The sequence below is a fragment of the Rattus norvegicus genome, chromosome 4, assembly GCF_036323735.1.
Source record: "Rattus norvegicus strain BN/NHsdMcwi chromosome 4, GRCr8, whole genome shotgun sequence".
Classification (NCBI taxonomy): Eukaryota; Metazoa; Chordata; class Mammalia; order Rodentia; family Muridae; genus Rattus; species Rattus norvegicus.
The window spans coordinates 68237628-68258098 of record NC_086022.1 but is presented as its reverse complement, the minus strand read 5'-3'; the positions used below and the strand labels follow the sequence as shown (position 1 = coordinate 68258098).

At 43.2% G+C, this 20471-nt stretch overlaps 2 protein-coding genes, 1 long non-coding RNA gene and 1 other non-coding gene across 11 annotated transcripts in view; all 4 read right to left on the bottom strand.

The window, feature by feature from the left end:
- Nucleotides 1–6664, bottom strand: part of Luc7l2 (LUC7-like 2 pre-mRNA splicing factor) — a 63427-nt gene extending 56763 nt beyond the window's left edge. For 3 of the 8 annotated variants that reach the window (XM_006236316.5, XM_063286003.1, XM_006236321.4), the window contains exon 1: nt 3137–6664. Coding sequence is in view for 4 of the 8 variants with exons in the window: in XM_006236321.4 (XP_006236383.1) it covers nt 3137–3197 (61 nt within the window). In the remaining 4 variants the exon portion in view is untranslated. Of the gene's footprint in view, nt 1–128; nt 213–3136 lie in introns of those variants that run through there. The other 5 variants (XM_063286004.1, NM_001107853.1, XM_006236323.4 and 2 more) reach the window with 5 other exon arrangements.
- A 2389-nt stretch (nt 6665–9053) lies between these two features.
- Nucleotides 9054–17090, bottom strand: Fmc1 (formation of mitochondrial complex V assembly factor 1). The gene is made up of 2 exons (NM_001037795.1): nt 16904–17090; nt 9054–10202 (listed from the first exon to the last, which is right to left on the bottom strand). The coding sequence occupies exons 1-2, from the start codon at nt 17039–17041 to the stop codon at nt 9999–10001; spliced, it is 342 nt and encodes a 113-aa protein (NP_001032884.1). The 5' UTR covers nt 17042–17090; the 3' UTR covers nt 9054–9998.
- A 583-nt stretch (nt 17091–17673) lies between these two features.
- Trnar-ccu2 (transfer RNA arginine (anticodon CCU) 2) lies at nt 17674–17746 on the bottom strand. The gene has a single exon. It is a non-coding gene; the product is annotated as a tRNA-Arg (tRNA).
- A 254-nt stretch (nt 17747–18000) lies between these two features.
- On the bottom strand, nt 18001–19947 carry LOC134486759 (uncharacterized). Its single transcript, XR_010066142.1, has 2 exons — nt 19232–19947; nt 18001–18274 (listed from the first exon to the last, which is right to left on the bottom strand). It is a non-coding gene; the product is annotated as an uncharacterized LOC134486759 (long non-coding RNA).
- Nucleotides 19948–20471: the final 524 nt, after the last annotated feature.

The following is a 20471-nucleotide window of genomic DNA, read 5'->3' as shown; positions in this document are numbered from 1 at the left end:
TGTTCTTTTCCTTAACTTATGTCTTATTAGAAAATTCCAAATATAGACAGACCCCCAGTTACATGGGATTGAGTTACACTGATTCACATATACAAACTTTATATAGTGTGACCAATGTTTCAACTCACGCGGTACCCTGCTTCCATTTATGCAGTATGCCAGGCATCGGCACGATTTTCAGTGGCACACAGGCGGTTGCCACCACCAGGGCCCTAGGCAAAATTGCAAAGAAGGCAAAGTTTGTCTTTGGCCCTCCCATCTTCCTTAAGCATCTCTCCCACCTCCTGATCACCCTCCCAATACCCAACCTCCCAATGCCACCAAGTTGCTCTTCTGACTGTCCCAAGCCCTTCCACACATCATGGACTGTCCTTTCTTGAAGTGCCCGATAATGCAAGTTATCTATTTTACTACCTCCATAATTCCTATTCCTAAGGATTCTAGTGAGGTTTAAGTCACTTAAATGATTAGCTGATTTAAGTAACAGATGATACACTTAACCAACAGACAAATCTCCAAGTAATTTAAAAAAGAAAAACTTTTTTTTAGAAAAGTGAGGGTGGGGAATATTTGGAAAGGGGGAGCAACATCTTCCCAGAACCCCAAAATTTCTTTATTGTTTCAGATTCCTTCACAAATACAATACTGTTAAGGGGGGCAACTGCCACTTAAGGCACCATTACCCAAACTAGTCTGGGCTCTTTTTATAGTTAAGTCTGCAGGATCAAATAATAACCAAAGCTCCTTTAAATACCCACGCTTACCTACCTTTTCCATCTCTCTCCCACTTTCTGGGTCCCCAACTCCACCTCTTAAACAACAACATTTTTGGTAAACTGTTCCATGTGTGTGACACAAGGTTTGCCACTATGTGGTTCAAATTAGATAGTGCTTCTCAGTGATATACCTATGTTCTCCTATCCTTGGGTAATTTTGTTTACAGTATACCAAAAAAGAAAAGTAATTCTGCTTTTATTTCAAGGTCCTGAATTACAAATTCATTAAATATCTAAAAAGAAGGAAACATACTATGTTATTTTACATATATGAAGGAACTAATTTAAACTAAGCCTTAAAAAAAGGCTTTTTGTTTTATTGAACTAGGGGTCTCACTGCACAACACCCAGCTAACATTCATCACTTTTGTCCACTTTTCCATAAAAGTAGTTGTTCTTTACTGTTTTTGCTTGAAGGCAGGGTCTTGCCTTAACTCAGGCTAGCCTGGAACTATAAAGCCTAGGGTAGCCTTGAACTCACTGAAATTCTCCTACCTCAGCATTCTACCAAGCCAGAATTGATGTTTCTTCTGAATCAATACAACACTGAAAATCAAATCACTTCCACTAAATACTATTGTTTTACTCATAAATATAAGTTCATTTTTAAGTTCAACTGAAGGATTAAAAAAAATTCAGGGACAGAGATAGGAATATAAAGTTAAATAATTAAAATTTTAAGAATCCAGCTTCCTGTTGATACCACATAGAGAATTTTATAAATATACTACATATTTAACAGTTCAGTTTTGTAATACTAGAGGGGGCTGCTATCAGAAAATTGTCAGGTCATAATTACCTTGATCCAACTAACCTCCAAGTAATATATAAGGAAATCCTCCTATCTATGCAGAAGATACCAATAATGGTATCAATCCAAATTAAAAGGACTACATAAAGTAAGCCTTAAAAATTTCTAAAATGTTATTACAAACATTGAGCTGTTAGGTTCCCGGATGAAGCCCCTTCTAAATATCCTCACTTATGATGGCAAAGGAAGAAAGTTAAGCCGTGGTGCAATTATAAACATTCTTACCCAAACATGAAAGGTTAGGTTATTCCAGTGGTGTTTTTAATTAGTTAACTTTCAAGGGATTACTTACTACACACAAATATTACTTTCTTTCCATTTTTTTTTTACCCTCTTCTCTACACAATAAATCTGTTATCCACCCGTATTTGGCTCAATGTTCTATTAGGAAAAGTTCCCGGTGAGTTTTTTATTAGACCTTAACCGTACCCTGAAAGCTGTTTAAAGTATTGCTAAAGAGCTGAGATAGGTATAATCTCCCGTATTTTTCCGCAAAGAAATCAATAAAATTCAACAGGATTTACAATTAAGCTAAATTTACGCATGTCTTTTCTTGTAAGCCAAACTTGTCAAAAAAAAAAAAAAAAAAAGATTTAAATCGCTAAGAAACTTGCCTAAACGAGTTTTACAAGTCAGGATTTGGTCTTGTTTTTTAAGAAAGTGCTGAACTTTAATTTGAAAGTACACTGTTAATTATCCGAAAAGCAACATTTCATCATTTTAAAAAACAAAGGATAACCCAACACACAAATAACTTCCTATATGGATTCTAATCCAACTGCACTCTTAAAAGCCCTTTCTTTTCTTCAATTCTAATTCAGTGGGCATCAAATATCCAAAATGATTCTGGCAGATGTAAAATTTGCCAATATTTACTGAAGAAAGTCTTTATTAGTGGCCTAACAAAATGGAAGTCTCTCGGTGGAAAAAAAAAAATGTGCCTAAACACTTCTACAAAATGGGGCCAAACACACCCACTTTAAGAAACCATGGTTTGGGTCAGATTTTCCACACACACGAAAAAAAAAGTTGATTCTGTAGGGCTCGATGAAGCGTCCCTGGAACTGGGGGTTAGTAGTGAAGGTTTCGTTAAGACCGGGGAGGGAGGGGGTGTTTTTCTCCAAACTCTAAAGACAGCGGCGAGGGGTGATCCGAAAGCCCAGGGCAAAGGAGCTAGAGCTGGGGGTGGAGACCTTAGCGCTCTGCCGGTCCCTAGTCAGTAGTCATAACTGACCGCCCCACTACGCAAAACAGACTTGGGCTCTGCCAACCCCGCCAAGTCAACAGCAAAAAGCACAAACTCTCCTTTCTGCGCCCAGGCCCCGCCTCGCCCCATTGGCAGGAGTTCCCGCCAATCCGCGCGGTCACCGCCCTCAAGCCCGCCTGCCAAGCCCTGATTGGGCTAGAAGAAAGACAGGGGACCTCGCGCTACCAATCTGGGAGCCCCTTACTCGGCCGCACGCGCGCACCTATGTGCTCCCTTAGAGGCCTTCCCCCCCTCTCCGGCAGCGGCCCCTCCCCCACCCCCAGGGCTCTGGCAGCGACTTACCGTCCCGAGAGGTGCCCATTAACTGGTCCAGCATAGCGCGCATCTGGGCCTGCGCCGACATGGCGGCGGCGTAGCGGGCGGGCGGGCAGACAGGCAGGCAGACAGGCGGGCGGGGGTGGGCACCGGCCGGGCCCTGGCGGGCGGGGGACGAGGGGAAGGGGTGGGGGAGGTGCGGCGCTGTCTCGGTGGCCGCTGCGGCCTCGAGGCCTGCAAGTGGGGAGTCGGAGGGGTCGTGGAGAGTCCGGGCTGCACTCCTCACGGCGGCGTGGACGTGGAAGATGGCAACCACCTCGAGAGAGAGCTCTCGTGCCCTCACTCTCCGTCCGGTTCCTGAGACAAACGCGACACAGACTAAGCCGACTCTCGCCTCCTCCCGACAGCGACACCCGCCAGAAGCCGTCAAACCCCCCCTAGTGAGCTCTGACGCCGCTCGCCACCGCCGCCGCCGCGACGGGAGCGCGCACGCTGCTCGCGCCTAGTCGTTTCCCGTGGGGGTCCGGCCAATCGCCAGGCAGCTCGCTTCGCCCCGCCCTGCCCCTCCCGCGAAGGGTCCCACCCTAACGGCTGCAGAGCGCGTTCATGCCTGCTTGCCCCGCCCCTCTCGGAGGCGAAGTCTCGCGAGAATGTTGCTCGTTTAGCCGACTCTGGAGCCTGTTCGGCCCCAGGCGTTTAAGCGACAAGTCAAGTAGGCCTTTTTTGCTTGCTGCTCCGGCAGCCGGGTCCCAAATTAGCAAGTGCCAAGCTTAGAACTAGTCGGAGTAAGTAGTTCGACGGAAGTTCCCAAGGTTAGTGCGTTCCTGACGGAGGCTGGCGGAATCGCAAGCCCGAGCCGCTGACACCTAACCTTATCCTCAAGCCACTGCCCCTCATCAGTGCCCGAGCTGGGACATGTCAGGTTCAGGAAAAGGAAAAAACATCAACGAACTCAACACAGTGGAAATTAGGCATCCCGACCCTTTTGCTACGTTTAGGACAGCTGGAGGCTGCTAGTCTGGATTTGAATCTGGGCAAGTGAGAGCTTGGGACAGGCCATGATGCAGAGCAATGTTTCCGCGACAGGCCTGGGAAGGAGGACAGCCGCCTGGGTTCTTGGCTAACTGTCGCCCAGCACTCCCACGCCTTGCTAACTGCGACCTTCCATCCATAGTTGATTTCTTCATCTCAAAGCTAGTGTGGGTGACCGAATAAACGGCCTCGTGAGGCCAGAGGAGCCAAGGGGAAATACCTAGGCCACCGCTGCTTACTGGTTTTTTGAAAAAGAGCTGGTGCGCAAAAAGAAACTGGCGATTCTTTTAAGCTAATATGTCGCTACTTTCTAGATAATAGGAGGGAAATTATGGATATTTTGTTGCCGTTTCATTATAATCGCACACGCATTGAATTAAAATTAACTAGTGCCAAGTCCATAATAGTAAAATAATGTGAAAGGACAATCACAGTTCCCAAGATTAGTACTACATATTGAGCCAATGCAAATTGTAATCATGTTATCGTCAACAAGTAGCAAAAAAAAAAAAACCAAAAAAAAACAAAAAAAAAAACTGTTTTTGAGGCAGGGTGTTACTGTTATGAGGAAAATAGTTTTAAAAAGTGAGGCATAGGTTAGGGACAGACATTTTTCAGTCTGCAAAAGCTAAGCATTACCCTGACACAAAAGGCAAAACAATTGAACTGCCAACTTAGCCTAAAACTGTTTAGCTGTTGTTTGGTGTTTTGTTTTTCAAATTGCCTAATTGCATGTCTCTCCACTTTTTATCTCTTCCCAAATTCTAATATTGCCCCCCTCTCCAATTTCCTCACCCTTTTGCTTGGAGCCCAAGGTTCTCTCTTCCACTTGTGAGCCCAGCTGGCCTGTAGCATTTCAACCCTGTGATCAACTGCAAGGGCCTTAACAGGCAGCCAGCTCCCAAGTAGGGACTATGGGGCCTAGTGTCTCCTGTTTATCGGTGATCTGTAACCAGCTTTATCTAATGCAGCTCATGCTGACAATGGACAAATGATTTATTCCTTAAACTCTGTAGCTCAAACTACCCTGAAACTTGTCATCCTACCTCAGCCACTCTAGGTGTAGGTATGTGCCACAATGTCTGGGTTAAAAATTAAATTGTAAACAATTCCAAACGACTACTTGCAGACATCCTTTGGAAATTGTACAGAGGAACTGGAGAGAGCCTTAGACGTTAAAAGCACTGGCTACAGAAGACCTAGGTTCTTCAGTTCCCATTATCCTTACAGCAGCTCACACCCTCCAACCCCAGCGTCAGAACTGGTATTTTCTTCTGGCCTTTAAGAACACCAAGCACATATATGTACATACATTGAGGTAAAACAATCAAATACATAAAAATGTGTTTTAAAAAGGAGACTGATGTAAATAGAAAACTGCAAACTATGTTCTAGACAGACGCACTATTATAGCTACAGTATTATCCTGAGAAACACATTCTTAGAAAGGTACACTAAAATGCTGAGTAATTCTGTTGAAGTGTTTGTGATTTCTGTTTGAGACAGGTCCTCACCATGTAACTGACTGGATTGGAACTGACTATGTAAACCAAGCTGGCCTGTATGTAACTCAGAGATTGTTTCCAAATGGAAACAAAAGGGAAAGGATATAGGTCAGTGGCAGAGCACTTGTTTGGTGCTGGTAAGGCCCTGGGTTCAATCCCCAGGACCACAAGGAAAAGGGGAAAAACAAAACTTTCCTTACAAAACAGATTAGCCTAATTGTGTATTCTTCATGGCTGCATTGGTCTCTTTCCCTGTCACACAATTATAGAAGATAAGCATCTGGTCCTTACCAAATGTTTCTATTTGTAATTCAAACACTCAATACCGTGAAAATCAATGTGAGTAATAATTCAATGCTTTAGAGTAGAAATCCCCTCCCTCAGTCTTGTGACTTCTGCTTTGTGACCAGGCCTTTTGGTTTGTAGGGCTTAATCTAACCAGAAGACAGAAACATTTATTTTTGTGTAACAGCGGGAGTGTAGGGACCAGAGGACAGCTTTCAGAGGTGATACTCTACTACAATGTTAATCCCAGGAGCAAACGTAAGGTTGTCAGGCTTAGCCTTGGTGGCAAGGGTCTTTACCTATCGAGCCATCTTCCTACCCCCAAATCCAGGGATTTAGCATACTAAACATGCCTTCTGTTACTGTGCTGCATCCAACTCCTGATGTTCTATTTCAGAGCACGTTTCATACAATCAGGTTCATATATTAACTTTCCTCTTCATTCTGATACCTCTGCCTTCCATTTGGGAACATTTCTTTTTGTTCAAAGGTTTTCTTTGAATAAGATTCAGGAAACTGCAGCCAAACACTGAATCCACACCACTGCCTCCTTGATTGTTTCAGGGTGAGCAGCGTTGTTCTTTTGGTTTTGTTCATTGGCTGGTTAGCTTGAAGTAGGATCTCATTATGTAACCCTGGCTGGTCTGGAACTATGTAGACCAGGCCCTCAAACTCCTAGAGATCCACCTGCCTCTGCCTTTTGTACCCCACCACTGACCAGCAGAAATACCGTCCCAGAATTCTAGTGAAAATAAAAAGGCATTGATATCTGAAGTCTGTGAAGGAAATAACATAGTAAGAGTCAAACTGAAGCTAAAATAACTAAGCCAGATAGGGCGGCTCAAGCCTGTATCCCAGTAATGAAGAGGCTGAGAAAGGAGGATGGATATAACCAGTACTCAAAAACCTTTTTGAGTGGTTGTTATTCAGTTTACAATTTTGCATTTTTGGGTTCTCTTAAGACAAGATTTTTCCGTGTAACAGCCCTGGCTGTCCTGGACCAGGCTGGCCTCTAACTCTCAGAGATCCATCTGCCTCTGCCTCCCATTTAACAGTTCTAAAGTGGAGTTAACTGGGCCATGCATTCCATAGCACCACCTGAACACATGCTATGTGGGTAGCATGCTTATGCATATGAAAATATGCTTTGAAGAATACAAAGATGAGTGAGCCATGGGTTTTGGTTTAAGATACCTAGTTTCTTGTGTGTGGGGGTTGGGGGAGGGAAGCCTTCGCATAAAAAAGAGGAGCAAATGGAAAGTTGGTGATTTATAGAAAATAACTTTTGGAATTAAGGAGATTTGAAGCAAAAGGGTCATTTATGGCATTTATTACTTCAAAAGATTATCAATGGTGCTCACTCATACACACTAAACTTGAACAGTAAAAGAGGATTGCATGGCCCTGCACAAAGAGGACATGCAAATTTGTAAAATGTTCCATTTTTCTTTTTACTTGGGGGAAATTATTACTTTCAGTAGTATATTCTACACTTTTGAATCAGGAAAAATATTTCTCAATGTAAATTTATAATGAAAAATATTGGTATAAATAGAATTTCTACTATGAACTATTCACTCTACAAAATTTAAAAATTATTTATTTTCCTGAAATGCTAAACCAGTTTATGAGTTCAATGAGATTAGAACTAGAAAGAAATATTAAATGTTAAAATTCCTTCCCATGTAAAGAGGAAGGTTGAATTTTAAGATACTTAAGACATTTTAACTTCATTTGACGTATAAAAACTGGTATAGCATAAGAACTTGTACTCAGTAACATTAAATTTATGTGTTCCCTTTACTGGTTCTATTTATTGTTCTCTTTAATTCTCCTAGTATTGACTTCTGAAATTTCTATATTATATATTTCAGTGTTGGAGTAAATGGCAGAATTGTCAGTAAATATTTTTTTTTCTTTTTTTCGGAGCTGGGGACCGAACCCAGGGCCTTGCGCTTGCTAGGCAAGTGCTCTACCACTGAGCTAAATCCCCAACCCCAAATATTTTTTAATTAAAAAAAAAAAGATTATCAGTGCATGAATTGGGGGCAGACACAGTAAAGACAAGGACTAGGAGGTAAGTAGAACCTGCAGAAGCAGCTTGTGGCAAGTTAAACCTGACTAGCAAAGAGAGCAATACTAAACAGCCCACGTTTTATAGTAGACTAGCTAAATGCAGAGCCATTTCTTTCAAGTGCAGTTTAAAAGTGAGAGCAAGTTGACAGTCATGAGAGGTAGATGTTAATGTGCTCAGTCTATTCCCCGATTCCTGGACATCCTGTAGGCTGGGGTTCAACTGTGGCCATAGTCCTTAAGTGTCATTGCTTATCAGGCCTAAGGAAGTAATATCTCCCACTGTTGTTAGCTTACTGTTTGGCATTACTTTCATCCTACATCTTCACGTATCCCTTTAGCTCTCCTCAACCTTATTCTGTTTCCTGCCAGTACCTAACACATCATAGTTGTGTACTTTTATAAAAGATAGACACACGGGATTAGCAAGTTGGCAAAACACTTGGAGCATTAAGACAAAGTCCCTGGATCCCACTGTGGAAGGAGAGAACTGACTCCCTAAAATTGTCCTCTGACCTCTCTACCTGCACTTACACATACCATACAATAAGAAAATAAAAGTTTTAGAAAGATACCCATCCGTATATTTATGTGTTTGTCGAGGTACAGGAAATATGTTCAAAGATGCATGGTAACTTAGTAATGCTTACCAAAGGCATGGAAATGTGAGAAGAGACAAAGGATGAATGTGGGTATTATATTCATGGCATTAGAACATAAGAATAGGCTTGCATTATTTTTATCTTTTAAAATATGGTAAGAGTTCAGCATGGTGGTGCTTTAATTCCAGTACTCTGGAGGCAGAGGCAGGCAGGGCTCTGTGAGTTCAAGGTCTGCCTGTTCTACATAGCAAGTTCCAGGCCAGTTAGAACTACACAGCAAGACTCTTATCTAAAATAAGCAAAACAGGGGTTGGGGATTTAGCTCAGTGGTTAGAGCGCTTGCCTAGGAAGAGCAAGGCCCTGGGTTCGGTCCCCAGCTCCGGAAAAAAATAAATAAATAAATAAATAAATAAATAATAAAAAATAAAATAAGCAAAACAAAACAAAAAACAGCAAAACAAAATTTTATTTTTAATTATGTATATGTATATATGTATGTGCACATGAGTGTAGGTACCTGTACAGACTAGAGGTCTGGGATCTCTGTAACAAGTTACAAAAGATGGTTGTTAGCTACCTGACATGGGTGCTGGAAACCAACCTCAGAACCTCTGCAAGAGTAACACACACACACTTGACCACTAAGCCCATCTCTCCATTTATGACCAAAACCAACAACAACAAAAGCCCTAAGTTTTAAAAGTTAAGTCAAATACATCAGGGACTAGGGAGCAGGCTCACTGGATACAGTGTGCACACGTAAGGGCCTGAGTTTGAATCCCAAACACCCACATACATAGTCACTGCAGTTCATGTTTCTAACCCCAGAGCTGGAGAGCCAAGACAAATAGATCCTGGACACTTCCTAGTTAGTCACTGAACCCAAAACAGTGAGCTCCAAGTTCAGTGAGAGACACTGTCAAGAAACAAGGCAGAGAAGTACTTGAGAAAGGCATCCCTTTGCCAAACTCTGGTCTCCACATGAACCTTCATGTGCAAGAGCACTGACACATAACATCAATGAGGGCTGGAGAGATGGATCAGTGGTAAGAGCACTGACTGCTCTTCCTGAGGTCCTGAGTTCAAATCCCAGCAACCACATGGTGGCTCACAACCATCTGTAATAAGATCTGATGCCCTCTTCTGGGGTGTCTGAAGACAGCTACAGTGTATTTATATACAATAAATAAATCTTTAAGAACATCAGTGAACCCAATGTTAAAAAGTTCAGCAGATTCACTTCAATTTTATTTCCCTAACTATTCAGTCAACAAAAAACACAGAAAAGCAAACAAAAACCAAAACTACACTTTAAAAAAGATTTAATGATAAATACATATTGGTAGAAATGGTTAAATTCTTGAATGAAGAAACATCTGAGGACTTTCTGCATCATGGCTCCCAGCCCTTCCCTCCAGGCTGATGGGGCAACTGGAGGCCCACCAAACCAGCAGACTCCTCCACTGAGCGCTCACCCTTGCCATGAAATTCCTGATGAAGGGCTACATGTTGCCGGATACTACGCAAGAGGCAGAGATAGGTGGCAGCTTGGAAGTGAAGCTCGTGTTGGGCTCTGCACAACTTCTCACTGGTGACCTAAAAAGAGTAATCAGCAGAGTCAGATACCCTGTTAACACCACCTACTGTATCCCCATACCCACGGGGGGAAGGAACAGTAACAAGCACTCTACAGTCACCCACATGCACATATTTACTAGCGCCGTAGAAGCACTGTAGCAGAAGGAAAGCTGACCTCCAGGTCTGTCACAAAGAATGCATGCTCTCCATTTAAACAAATTAGGGCTGTTTTGTGTGCTGTGGCTTAAACAATGCCTATATGTCCTGTATGTGAGGGGGTACATTAAAGAAAGCACTGAAATGCCCACTCGTGGAACATTTTTTATTGTGACAGAAAACACCCAGAAGCCTCTGGGTGAGTCTACAACAGAGAGATACAGAAATAGTAGACTGGACATGGCCGTGAGATGGCAAGAGATAGTAGAATTACAGGAGAATGGGTTGCTGGAGTTGGAACTCAGTGAGCTGGAACAGGCCTGGGAGTTGGGGCAGGGAGGAAGGGCCAGGATGCCAGCACAGTGGCTTTGACATGTATAAGGAGAACTTATGAATAGGAACTGAGAACCCAGAGGCTAGCATGGACTCTGATGTGCAACCCCAGATGCAGTTCAAGGGACAGCCAAGTCCCTTCTGCCAGGAGCAAGGGAAATGGCTCCTTTATTGGGTAGAAAACCTGTTTCTGAGGAACACTGGCTTTTATAAGCCTCCAGGAATCCTATAATCCAACCTTAGCTCATTTCTGGATAGAGGGACTCCCTGAGACCTAACACACCTTTCACACTATAAAAAAAAACATTTTATCTAAAAAAAATGGCTTTATACTCGATTGTAACAAAATGGAGATTATGTATGTACATATGTATATGAAATAAGTATGTTTTGACATTAAACTTGTTTTTACAATTTACCCATCTGGAAAATCTGGATCCTCATGACTTGAACTATAAAATCCGCATCAAGGCCCAGAGTGATTCCTGTCCTGGTTGTCCCTCACAATGCTTCATTACTAGTACTGTGTCCTTAACTATTTTGGGGTTCCAAGGTTGTGGGAAAGGATCAGGAACATCAAAAATTTGAGCATACATGGGGATGTGTGGATTACTCCTTGAGCACCATAATTCCCTTTCTCAGTCTGAATATCCAAGGTAAAAATCTGAAAACTGGAACATGTAATATTTAATGCACTACGGGAGCGCCCAAGTGCTCTAATGCAAACGTTTTTAAGACAAGGAAGCTCAGACTGTAGAGCATGGACTGGCCTGTGACTCGCCCTTCTTGCCTTGGCCTTCCACAGCTGACATTTACAGGTGTGGGACACAACAGTCACCCCTTGTCAGAGTTAGGTATGTATGTGGTTCAGGCTGGAGGGATGGCTCAGCGGTAAGAGCACTGCCTGCTCTTCCAGAGGTCCTGAGTTCAATTCCCAGTAACCACATGGTAGCTCACAACCATCTGTAATGGGATCAGATGCCCTCTTCTGGTGTATCTGAAGACAGCTACACTGTACTCACAGACATAAAATTAAAAAAATCTTAAAAAAAAAAAAAAAAGAAAGAAAAGAAAAGAAAAGAAAAGAAAAGAAAAGAAAAGAAAAGAAAAGAAAAAAGAGAGTCTCACTATAAATCCTAGTCTTCTTGGAAATCACTTTGATCCTACCTCCAAAAATCAAGGTATTGCTGATTGATACAGCTCAGTGGGTAAGGACACTTGCTGCCAGTCAGGCCTGATGCCCAGTTCAATCCTTGAAACCCCAGAGTAGAAAAAGAAAACTGACTCTATGTCTTCTGGCCTCCCATGTTTGGCATGCATGCCCCCCAAGGATATATATATATATATATATATTAAAAAATCAAAGTTGGGGAAAAAAGAGATGTTCCCAGTTACATCTTTTCTCCCTACAGAACAGAAAAGATGAGCACAGAAAACTTTTAGCCCTGAGCCAGAAGAAAGTGAAAAAGCACCCCCCCAACACATTCTTATGTACATTCAGGAGAGTGAGATTTCTCAACTTTTCCTTTTCTCCCCATCACTGGAGGTAGAACCCAGGGCCTCAGGCATGCTAGACCAGTACTGTTCTGCTGCGTCTTATAATCTGTCTTAGTGTTAGGTTTTTTTTTTATTGGACATATTTATTTACATTTCAAATGTCATTCCCTTTCCCGGTTTTGTGTTCCTAAGCCCCCTATCCCCCCTCCCCCATAATGGTGTTCCCCACCCCCCCTTACCACCACCCCCCACATTCCCTTGCACTGGGGGTCCAACCTTGGCAGGACCAAGGGCTTCCCCTTCCACTGGTGCCCCAACAAAGCTATTCACTGCTACATATGCAGTGGGAGCCCGGGGTCAGTCCATGTATAGTCTTTGGGTAGTGGTTTAGTCCCTGGAAGCTCTGGTTGGTTGGCATTGTTTTTCTTTTGTGGTTGCAAGCCCCTTCAGCTCTTTCAATCCTTTCTCTAATTCCTCCATGGGGGTCCCATTCTTGGTTCAGTGGTTTGCTCCTAGTGTTCGCCTCTGTGTTTGACATATTCTGGCTGTGTCTCTCAGAAGAGATCTACATCCAGTTCCTGTCAGCCTGCACTTCTTAGCTTCAATCTTATCTAGTTTTTGTGGCTGTATGTCTAGGGGTCACATGTGGGGCAGGCTCTGAATGGCCGTTCCTTCAGTCTCTGCTCTAAACTTTGCCTCCATATCCCCTCCTATAGATATTTTTGTTCCCCCTTTTAAGAAGGAGTGGAAGCATCCGCATTTTGGTCATCCTTTTTCTTGAGCTTCCTGTGGTCTGTGTATCTAGGGTAATTCAAGCTTTTGGGCTAATATCCACTTATCAGTGAGTGCATACCATGTAGTTTTTCTGTGATTGGGGTTACCTCACTCAGGATAATATTTTCCAGTTCATTCCATTTCCCTATGAATTTCATGAAGTCGTTGTTTCTGATAGCTGAGTAGTACTCCATTATATAAATGTACCACATTTTTTGAATCCATTCCTTTGTTGAAGGGCATCTGGGTTCTTTCCAGCTTCTGGCTATTATAAATAAGGGTATATGCCCAGGAGAGGTATAGCTGAGTCCTCAGGTAGTGGAATGTCCAATTTTCTGAGGAACCTCCAGACTGATTGTACCAGTTTGCAATCCCACCAACAATGGAGGAGTGTTCCTCTTTCTCCACATCCTTGCCAGCATCTGCTGTCGTCAGAGTTTTTGATCTTAGCCATTCTCACTGGTGTGAGGTGGAATCTCAGGGTTGTTTTGCTTTGCATTTCCCTGATGAAATTCGATATTCCTCAGCTGAGAATTCTTTGTTTAGCTCTGTACCCCATTTTTAATAGGGTTATTTGGCTCTCTGGAGTCTAACTTCTTGAGTTCTTTGTATATTTTGGATATTAGCCCTCTATCAGTTGTAGGATTGGTAAAGATCTTTTCCCAATCTGTTGGTTGCCGTTTTGTCCTAACCACAGTGTCCTTTGCCTTACAGAAGCTTTGCAGTTTTATGAGATCTCATTTGTCGATTCTTAGAGCATAAGCCATTGGTGTTTTGTTCAGGAAATTTTTTCCAGTGCCCATGTGTTCGAGATGCTGCCCTAGTTTTTCTTCTATTAGTTTGAGTGTGTCTGGTTTGATGTGGAGGTCCTTGATCCACTTGGACTTAAGCTTTGTACAGGGTGTTAAGAATGGACCAATTTGCATTCTACCTGCTGACTTCCAGTTGAACCAGCACCATTTGTTGAAAATGCTATCTTTTTCCCATTGGATGGCTTTAGCTCCTTTGTCAAAGATCAAATGACCATAGGGTGTGGGTTCATTTCTGGGTCTTCAGTTCTATTTCATTAATCTATCTGCCTGTCTCTGTACCAATACCATACAGTTTTTATCACTATTGCTCTGTAATACTGCTTGAGGTCAGGAATGGTGATTTCCCCCAGAAGTTCTTTTATTGTTGAGTATAGTTTTCACTATCCTAGGGTTTTTGTTATTCCAAATGAATTTGCAAATTGTTCTTTCTATTTCTATGAAGAATTGAGTTGGGATTTTGATGGGGATTGCATTGAATCTGTAGATTGCTTTTGGCAAATGGCCATTTTTACTATAGTAATCCTGCCGATCCATGAGCATGGAAGATCTTTCCATCTTCTGAGGTCTTCTTCAATTTCTTTCTTCAGAGATTTGAAATTCTTGTCATACAGATTTTTTACTTGCTTGGTTAAAGTCACACCAAGGTATTTTATATTATTTGGGACTATTGTGAAGGGTGTCATTTCCCTAATTTCTTTCTCAGCCTGTTTATCCTTTGAGTAGAGGAAGGCTACTGATTTCTTTGAGGTAACTTTATACCCCAACACTTTGCTGAAGTTGTTTAGTAGTTCTCTGGTGGAACTTTTGGGGGTCACTTAAATATACAATCATATCATCTGCAAATGTCTTAGTGTTTTGAGTGGCTGTTTTTGTTGTTTTGTTTGGGTTTTTGCTAGTTTCTTGAGACAGGGTAGCTCTGGCTGGCCTTGAATTCAGAATCTGCCCGCTTACGCTTCCAGGATTAAAGGTGTGAATCACCTTTAATGCCTGGCCCAGCCCTGGAATTTTGAGCATGAATTTACGTTGTTTTCCTGAGGAATTTCTTTTGTTGTTACTGTTTTTTCCATAGTATTTCACTGTGGAGCTCTGGAATTCTATCCTGGAATTCAACTCTAGAGCAGGCTGGGCTCAAACTCAGAGATCCGATGGCCTTTGCCTGCAAATGTTGTTTGTGAGGAATTCCAAAACCTTTACTGCAAAGCCCCTTCAGGAGCAATAATGTTCCGTCTATAATGTACAGCTGCAGCCGTATATACCTACCTTACCTTCCACTATTCGAAACTGTTGATTTGCCATTTGATTATGCATTTTCTTTCCCTGTATCCTTAACCTTTCCTAACCTCCATTCACTTGCAAATTCCAGATCCCTAATTGTAGACTGCTAGCCTTTCTTAACCACCTCTTCCTCACAGCCCTGTCCCTGACTATCTAAATAGCCCTGTCCCCTGACTATCTATACAGCCCTGTCCCCTGACTATCTATATAGCCCTGTCCCCTGACTATCTATACAGCCCTGTCCCCTGACTATCTATATACCCTTAGCACTTGTTTGTGGTAAACTTGATCTTACTTCATGGCTCTTCAGGTAGACGGTGCTTCTTACGTGCACATCGTTTTGTTTGTTTTTCAGGGTTTCTCTATTATAGTCCTGCTGTCTTGGAACTCCCTGTGGAGACCAGACTGGCCTCAAAGGCAAAGATTCACCTGCCTCTGCCTCTCAAATGCTAGGATTAAAGGACATGTGCTACCACCACCTGTCACATCTTATTCTTGATATTTGGCTGTAGTTCTTAATACACAGTCCCTAACATGACTTTTTTTTCTTTCTTTTTCTTTTTTTTCAGAGCTGGGGACCGAACCCAGGGCCTTGCGCTTGCTAGGCAAGCGCTCTACCACTGAGCTAAATCCCCAACCCCCTAACATGACTTTTTAAAAGCTAAGTGAATTTTAGTTCTAAGGTTTTGCATTGCTCAAATTCAGCAGTTGGGATAAGCTCAAGGGCTGGAGAGATGGCTCAGTGGTTAGGAGCACTGACTGCTCTTCCAGAGGTCCTGAGTTCAATTCCCAGCAACCACAACCATCTGTAATGGGATCTGATGTCCTCTTCTGGTGTGTCTGAAGACAGCTACAGTATACTCATACAAATAAAATAAATCTTTAAAAATAATAATTATTATTATAATTATAATTGCTCAAGAACATTAGTTTTCCTTCCCCTAGATTGTAGTTCTGAGCAGAACTGTTCAAGTAAGTGTCCCTGAGCCTTAGCTACCCCTCTTGCATTGGCAGAGAATTGAGCACTATCTCCTTTGGAAAATTAACCATCTTCTATTGGGATGTGAACTGTGGATTTCAAAATAGTACTTCTCAAGGATAGCATTTTGTATGTTTATGTTTGTATCCTGTCATACAGCAAGCTAAAGATATGCAATCTCTATAGAATACAAGATATTGCTTTCCTCAGTGATGAAAGGCTAACAATTAATAAAACTGTACCACTCTTGAACTCTTGAATATTCCCAACTAAATTGCCTTAAAAATTGCTTTTACCTGGCCCATGCCTTTAAGACCCACCAGAAGAAAAAGGCAGAGTGAGTTCAAGGTCAATCTGGCTAAACAGCAAATTCCAGGTCGGCCAGATTAATACTGAAATTCTGCATCTTCACTCCCCACAAACACATGTCAAGTGTGCGCTCGTGCACACATACACACACCACCACCACCACCACCACACCACCACCATTGCTTCCTATTAAGATTTTAATGTGGAAAGGGTGAGGAGGAGGCGGACGCTTGTACCCTTGTGCCTTTAAGTCTCACGACCCCTAGTACCTACTTCCCACAACGCCCGCCCCTTACCCCATTCCACACCCCACGTACCAGACAAACCAATGAAATCGTCAGAGACAGCTCCACCCTGGTGGGTGGCAGATACGAAGTCCCTAGGAAGGTGCACCCCAAGCGGCTTCTAGGCCAGTAGAGGATTTGAGACCACAGGTTGGGTACCAAAGGGGTTGGATTATGTGGTGAGAACCGCAGGTGGAGGACAGGTCGACCAGACACGTTTGCCCTAAGACTCCACCATCACACTTCCCCCTCATCTTCCCTTTCCCGCGACCTGGAGCCCACCAGACGCGGCTTGCGTACCCGATGTGCTCGGAAAGCCTTAACCAGGTACCGGTAGGCTGCTGTGTCGCGGTATGGTCGCCCGGTGGCCGCGTTCAGGTAGCGCAGCTCCCGCAGAAGGCCTCGCAGAGTGCGCGCCGGCGACCCCAAGGCCGCCATTTTCCTGTCCTTGGCGAACCTGGTCCCTAACAGCCTCTGGCGCCCTCGCTCGCACAGTCAGGGGCAGATACTGGCCCGCCCACTCCGCCCCACAGCGCCGTCTACCGAGTGCCCTGCGAGTGAAACGCCAAGTGACACCTTAGGGAATCAGAAGAAAAGCAAGGGAAGGTACCGAATCCTCTCGGCCCTTCTGACTGCGTCACTTTAGACTTCCTTAATCCGAAGGTCGCCGAGTCTCAGAGAAAAGGTGTCTGGCAAGAGAGTATGTAGATTTGACCTAGGTCGCGCCAAAAAGGTCTTAACTATTTCTACCAGGGATGTCAAAATTAAACGTACCGACCTCCAAACTTGGCTACCCGCAGCCTAGGGGAAGAAAATGGACTCATATCCTGGTATGGCAAACTGCAGATCCTCAACTAGTAAAACCATACATCAGTTTCTCCAGTTTTAAAACAAAACGGCCGGGCGTTGTGGTATACGCCTTTACAGCCCCTAGAGGCAGGCGGATCACAGAGTTCATAGACCATTCTGTGTAGAGAGACCTTTTCTCAAAATAATACATTAAATGAATAATAGGTGTGATTGGCAACAATCATCTCCTAATTGAAAGGTGTTAAAATTTAAAAAAGCACCACCCCAGATGGGACTCGAACCCACAATCCCTGGCTTAGGAGGCCAATGCCTTATCCATTAGGCCACTGGGGCTTCTAGTACTGACACACTCAAACACTGTAATCAAGTTATTTCCTGTTTTATACGTCATCACTCAAATTTATTGTTTTTACCCTATCGCAGAGAACCACACTTAGTCTCAGTATGAAACGGATGCCTGCTGGGAAATGTAGTTTAGATACCGAGAGTCAACAGTTTCACCCTGCAAACAGTGGATGCAACGAAGCAGAACCGGCTCCCGCTTTTGCTTACGTGTTCGTTTCTGTGTCTAGTAGCTCTGCGCCTGCGCAAAAGTGGTCTTGAGGGACGACAGAGTCAAACCGGCTGAAAAAAAAAAAAACAGTTCTTCGAGACTCCCTCTCGTCCTGTTCTTTGTCAGATTTTAACAGGAAAAGCCAAGCCCCTTCCGATTGGGCTACTTTCAGGGTTTGTCTTTGCTCTAAGCTGGTCGTTAGATGGCGTTTATGTAGTGGTCAGTTTCTGTTTCCGGTTGCAGCGCTGAGGCCATTTCCGCAGTCAATGATGTATTAGAATGGTTGTGTTTTCGAATTTTCAAGTGGGCTATAAGTATAGGACGGCGAGAAATTAGTACCTACTATAGTTAGAAGTTAATTAGGGATAATTATGTTTGTCAAATTGGACAAACCACTGTGTGGGAGGTGGGGAGGGTGAGACAATGTTTCTGAAGTCCTGGTGGTCTGTAGACCAGCAGCCATTGAACTCAGAAATTAGTCTGCCTCCCGAGTGCAGGGATTACCGCCGTGTCACAAAACCACTTTTTGAGGGTGCCCTAGTAGGCCCTACCTCATTAGCTTTTTATATCTTAACCTTTGTCTAGCACCTGTCGCTTCTTTTTTCTTTTTAATATTTATTTATTTTACATACACTGTGTAGCTGTCTTCAGACACACCAGAAGAGGGCATCAGATCCCATTATAGAGGATTGTGAGCCATCATGTGGTTGCTGGGAATTGAACTCACGACCTCTGGAAGAGCAGTCAGTGCTCCTAACCTCTGAGCCAGTTGCTTCTTGTGCCCCTCTACTCAGATATCTGAGCTAGCCTCTTTCCTCAGTCCTAAAAGCCTGCATATTGCCTAAGTATCCTTACTAACCCTCGGGGTTTTTTCACTTGCTCAGTGTCTGTTAGAAGCTGCCCTTATGCTTTACATGTCAAGGTTAAAGTTAGTTTTGTCACTCGTGGTGGCGTCCTTAGGAAGAAGAGGAAGAAGGATCCTGGGCCAGATATTCTAGGACAGCCTCAGTGAGACCCTGTCTCAAATTACATTAAAATATATATATATACATATATGATGATTGTGGTGACTTGTTGAAGGGGTGCTTATTTCATTTGATGTCAAAAATATTAAATAGTGTATTTTAAGTATTTTCAATTTGTTGCATGTTATGTATATTTCAATAATGTGTGTGAGCATAATACATTTGAGTATATGTGTTTAAAAGCTGGTTGGCAGAAGAAGGAACATGTAAGCAATATGAAATGGAGATCATGATACTCACATTTACAGTCAAAATTAAAGGTAGCATTAGAGGGCGAGGGGAAACAGCTTGGCAGTTGTCATTGCAGAGAACCCAGTTTGGTTCTCAGCACCCACGTGTCTGTAACTCCTACAGCAGGGAATATAACACACTCTCTCTCTTTCCCTCTGTGACACTTGAATGCTTGTCAGAAAACTAACAATAAAAAACTGTATGAATGAAAAAGTAAAAAAAAAAATCTTTAAAAATAAACATTTTAAAAGTAGCAGTAGAATCAATAAATAATTTAAAAAATCCTTTAAAAAAAAAAAAGAAAAGGCATTCCTGTCTATTAGAACCCAGACCAAATGCTTAGTTCATACCCATATGCGACTATGTCTCTCCTTCCTAGGAGTGGCTTCTGTGTACAGGACCCAAGTTTATAGACAAAGTTATCAGGAGCTACCAGTGACACAGTGCAGGATGGATACACACTAACTAAACAGGCTCCTCCTCCAGCCTTTTCATATCCTCATGATCGCACATCCATCCTTGGGATGTAAACTTCCTCCCACCCCTACAAGCATGGCTCTTGGCATGGAGGCTCACCCCACCCTGCCCTCTGAAACCTCTGAGAAGAGATACCCACTCTGACATACTTGGGCCTGAACTGCCCTTGGATTCTTGCCATGCTGCTGACTGCCTGTTGGTTTGTGGCATTAATAATTTAAATAGGTTTCTTACCCAGTAGAAATTTACTGAACAGTGTCTTAAAAAGTGTCTTACCCCAAAGACACTGTGGCCTTGTGTCTCCTTGATACCACGTTTATTTCTTTCCTGGTGCCCTCTGTTTACCACATTAATATCCTGTTGTGGTTGTCTGTTTTCTTCTTTCAACGAGGAGACTTGTCATCTCCCTAAGAGGAAAAAAGATAAGGTTGTGCTGGGCTCCCCTTTTAGTTTGAGGCTCCTAAGAGTGACAGACACAGAAGGGTTTCAGATTCAGAGTTTGTGGCAGCTGGGAGCTAGAGGCAAGTAATTGGTGGTGGTGAGAAGCAGGCCCACTTGATTGGGCACACAGTTGGTGGGCTCAGTGTTCTTCCCTTCTCCCTTCAGGTTCGATAGCTTGAGCTCACTTGTAACAGGCAGGAAGAAGACAGCCTTCAAGACTCGCCAGAGTCAAAGTCCGTGCTGTAGGCAGAGAGGCAGAAGCGCATCCTGCGGCTACTTCCTGCCATTAGGACCCGCTATTCTGAGACCCGGAAGTCCAGGCTTTCCTGTG

Bases quoted from the DNA above. Each gene is read 5' to 3' on its own strand.
- Fmc1 (NM_001037795.1), bottom strand. From the start codon at position 17,041: ATGGCGGCCTTGGGGTCGCCGGCGCGCACTCTGCGAGGCCTTCTGCGG. The intron at 10,203-16,903 runs GTACGCAAGCCG...TACTCTTTTTAG, and splicing joins AGGCTTTCCGAGCACATCGG to GTCACCAGTGAGAAGTTGTG.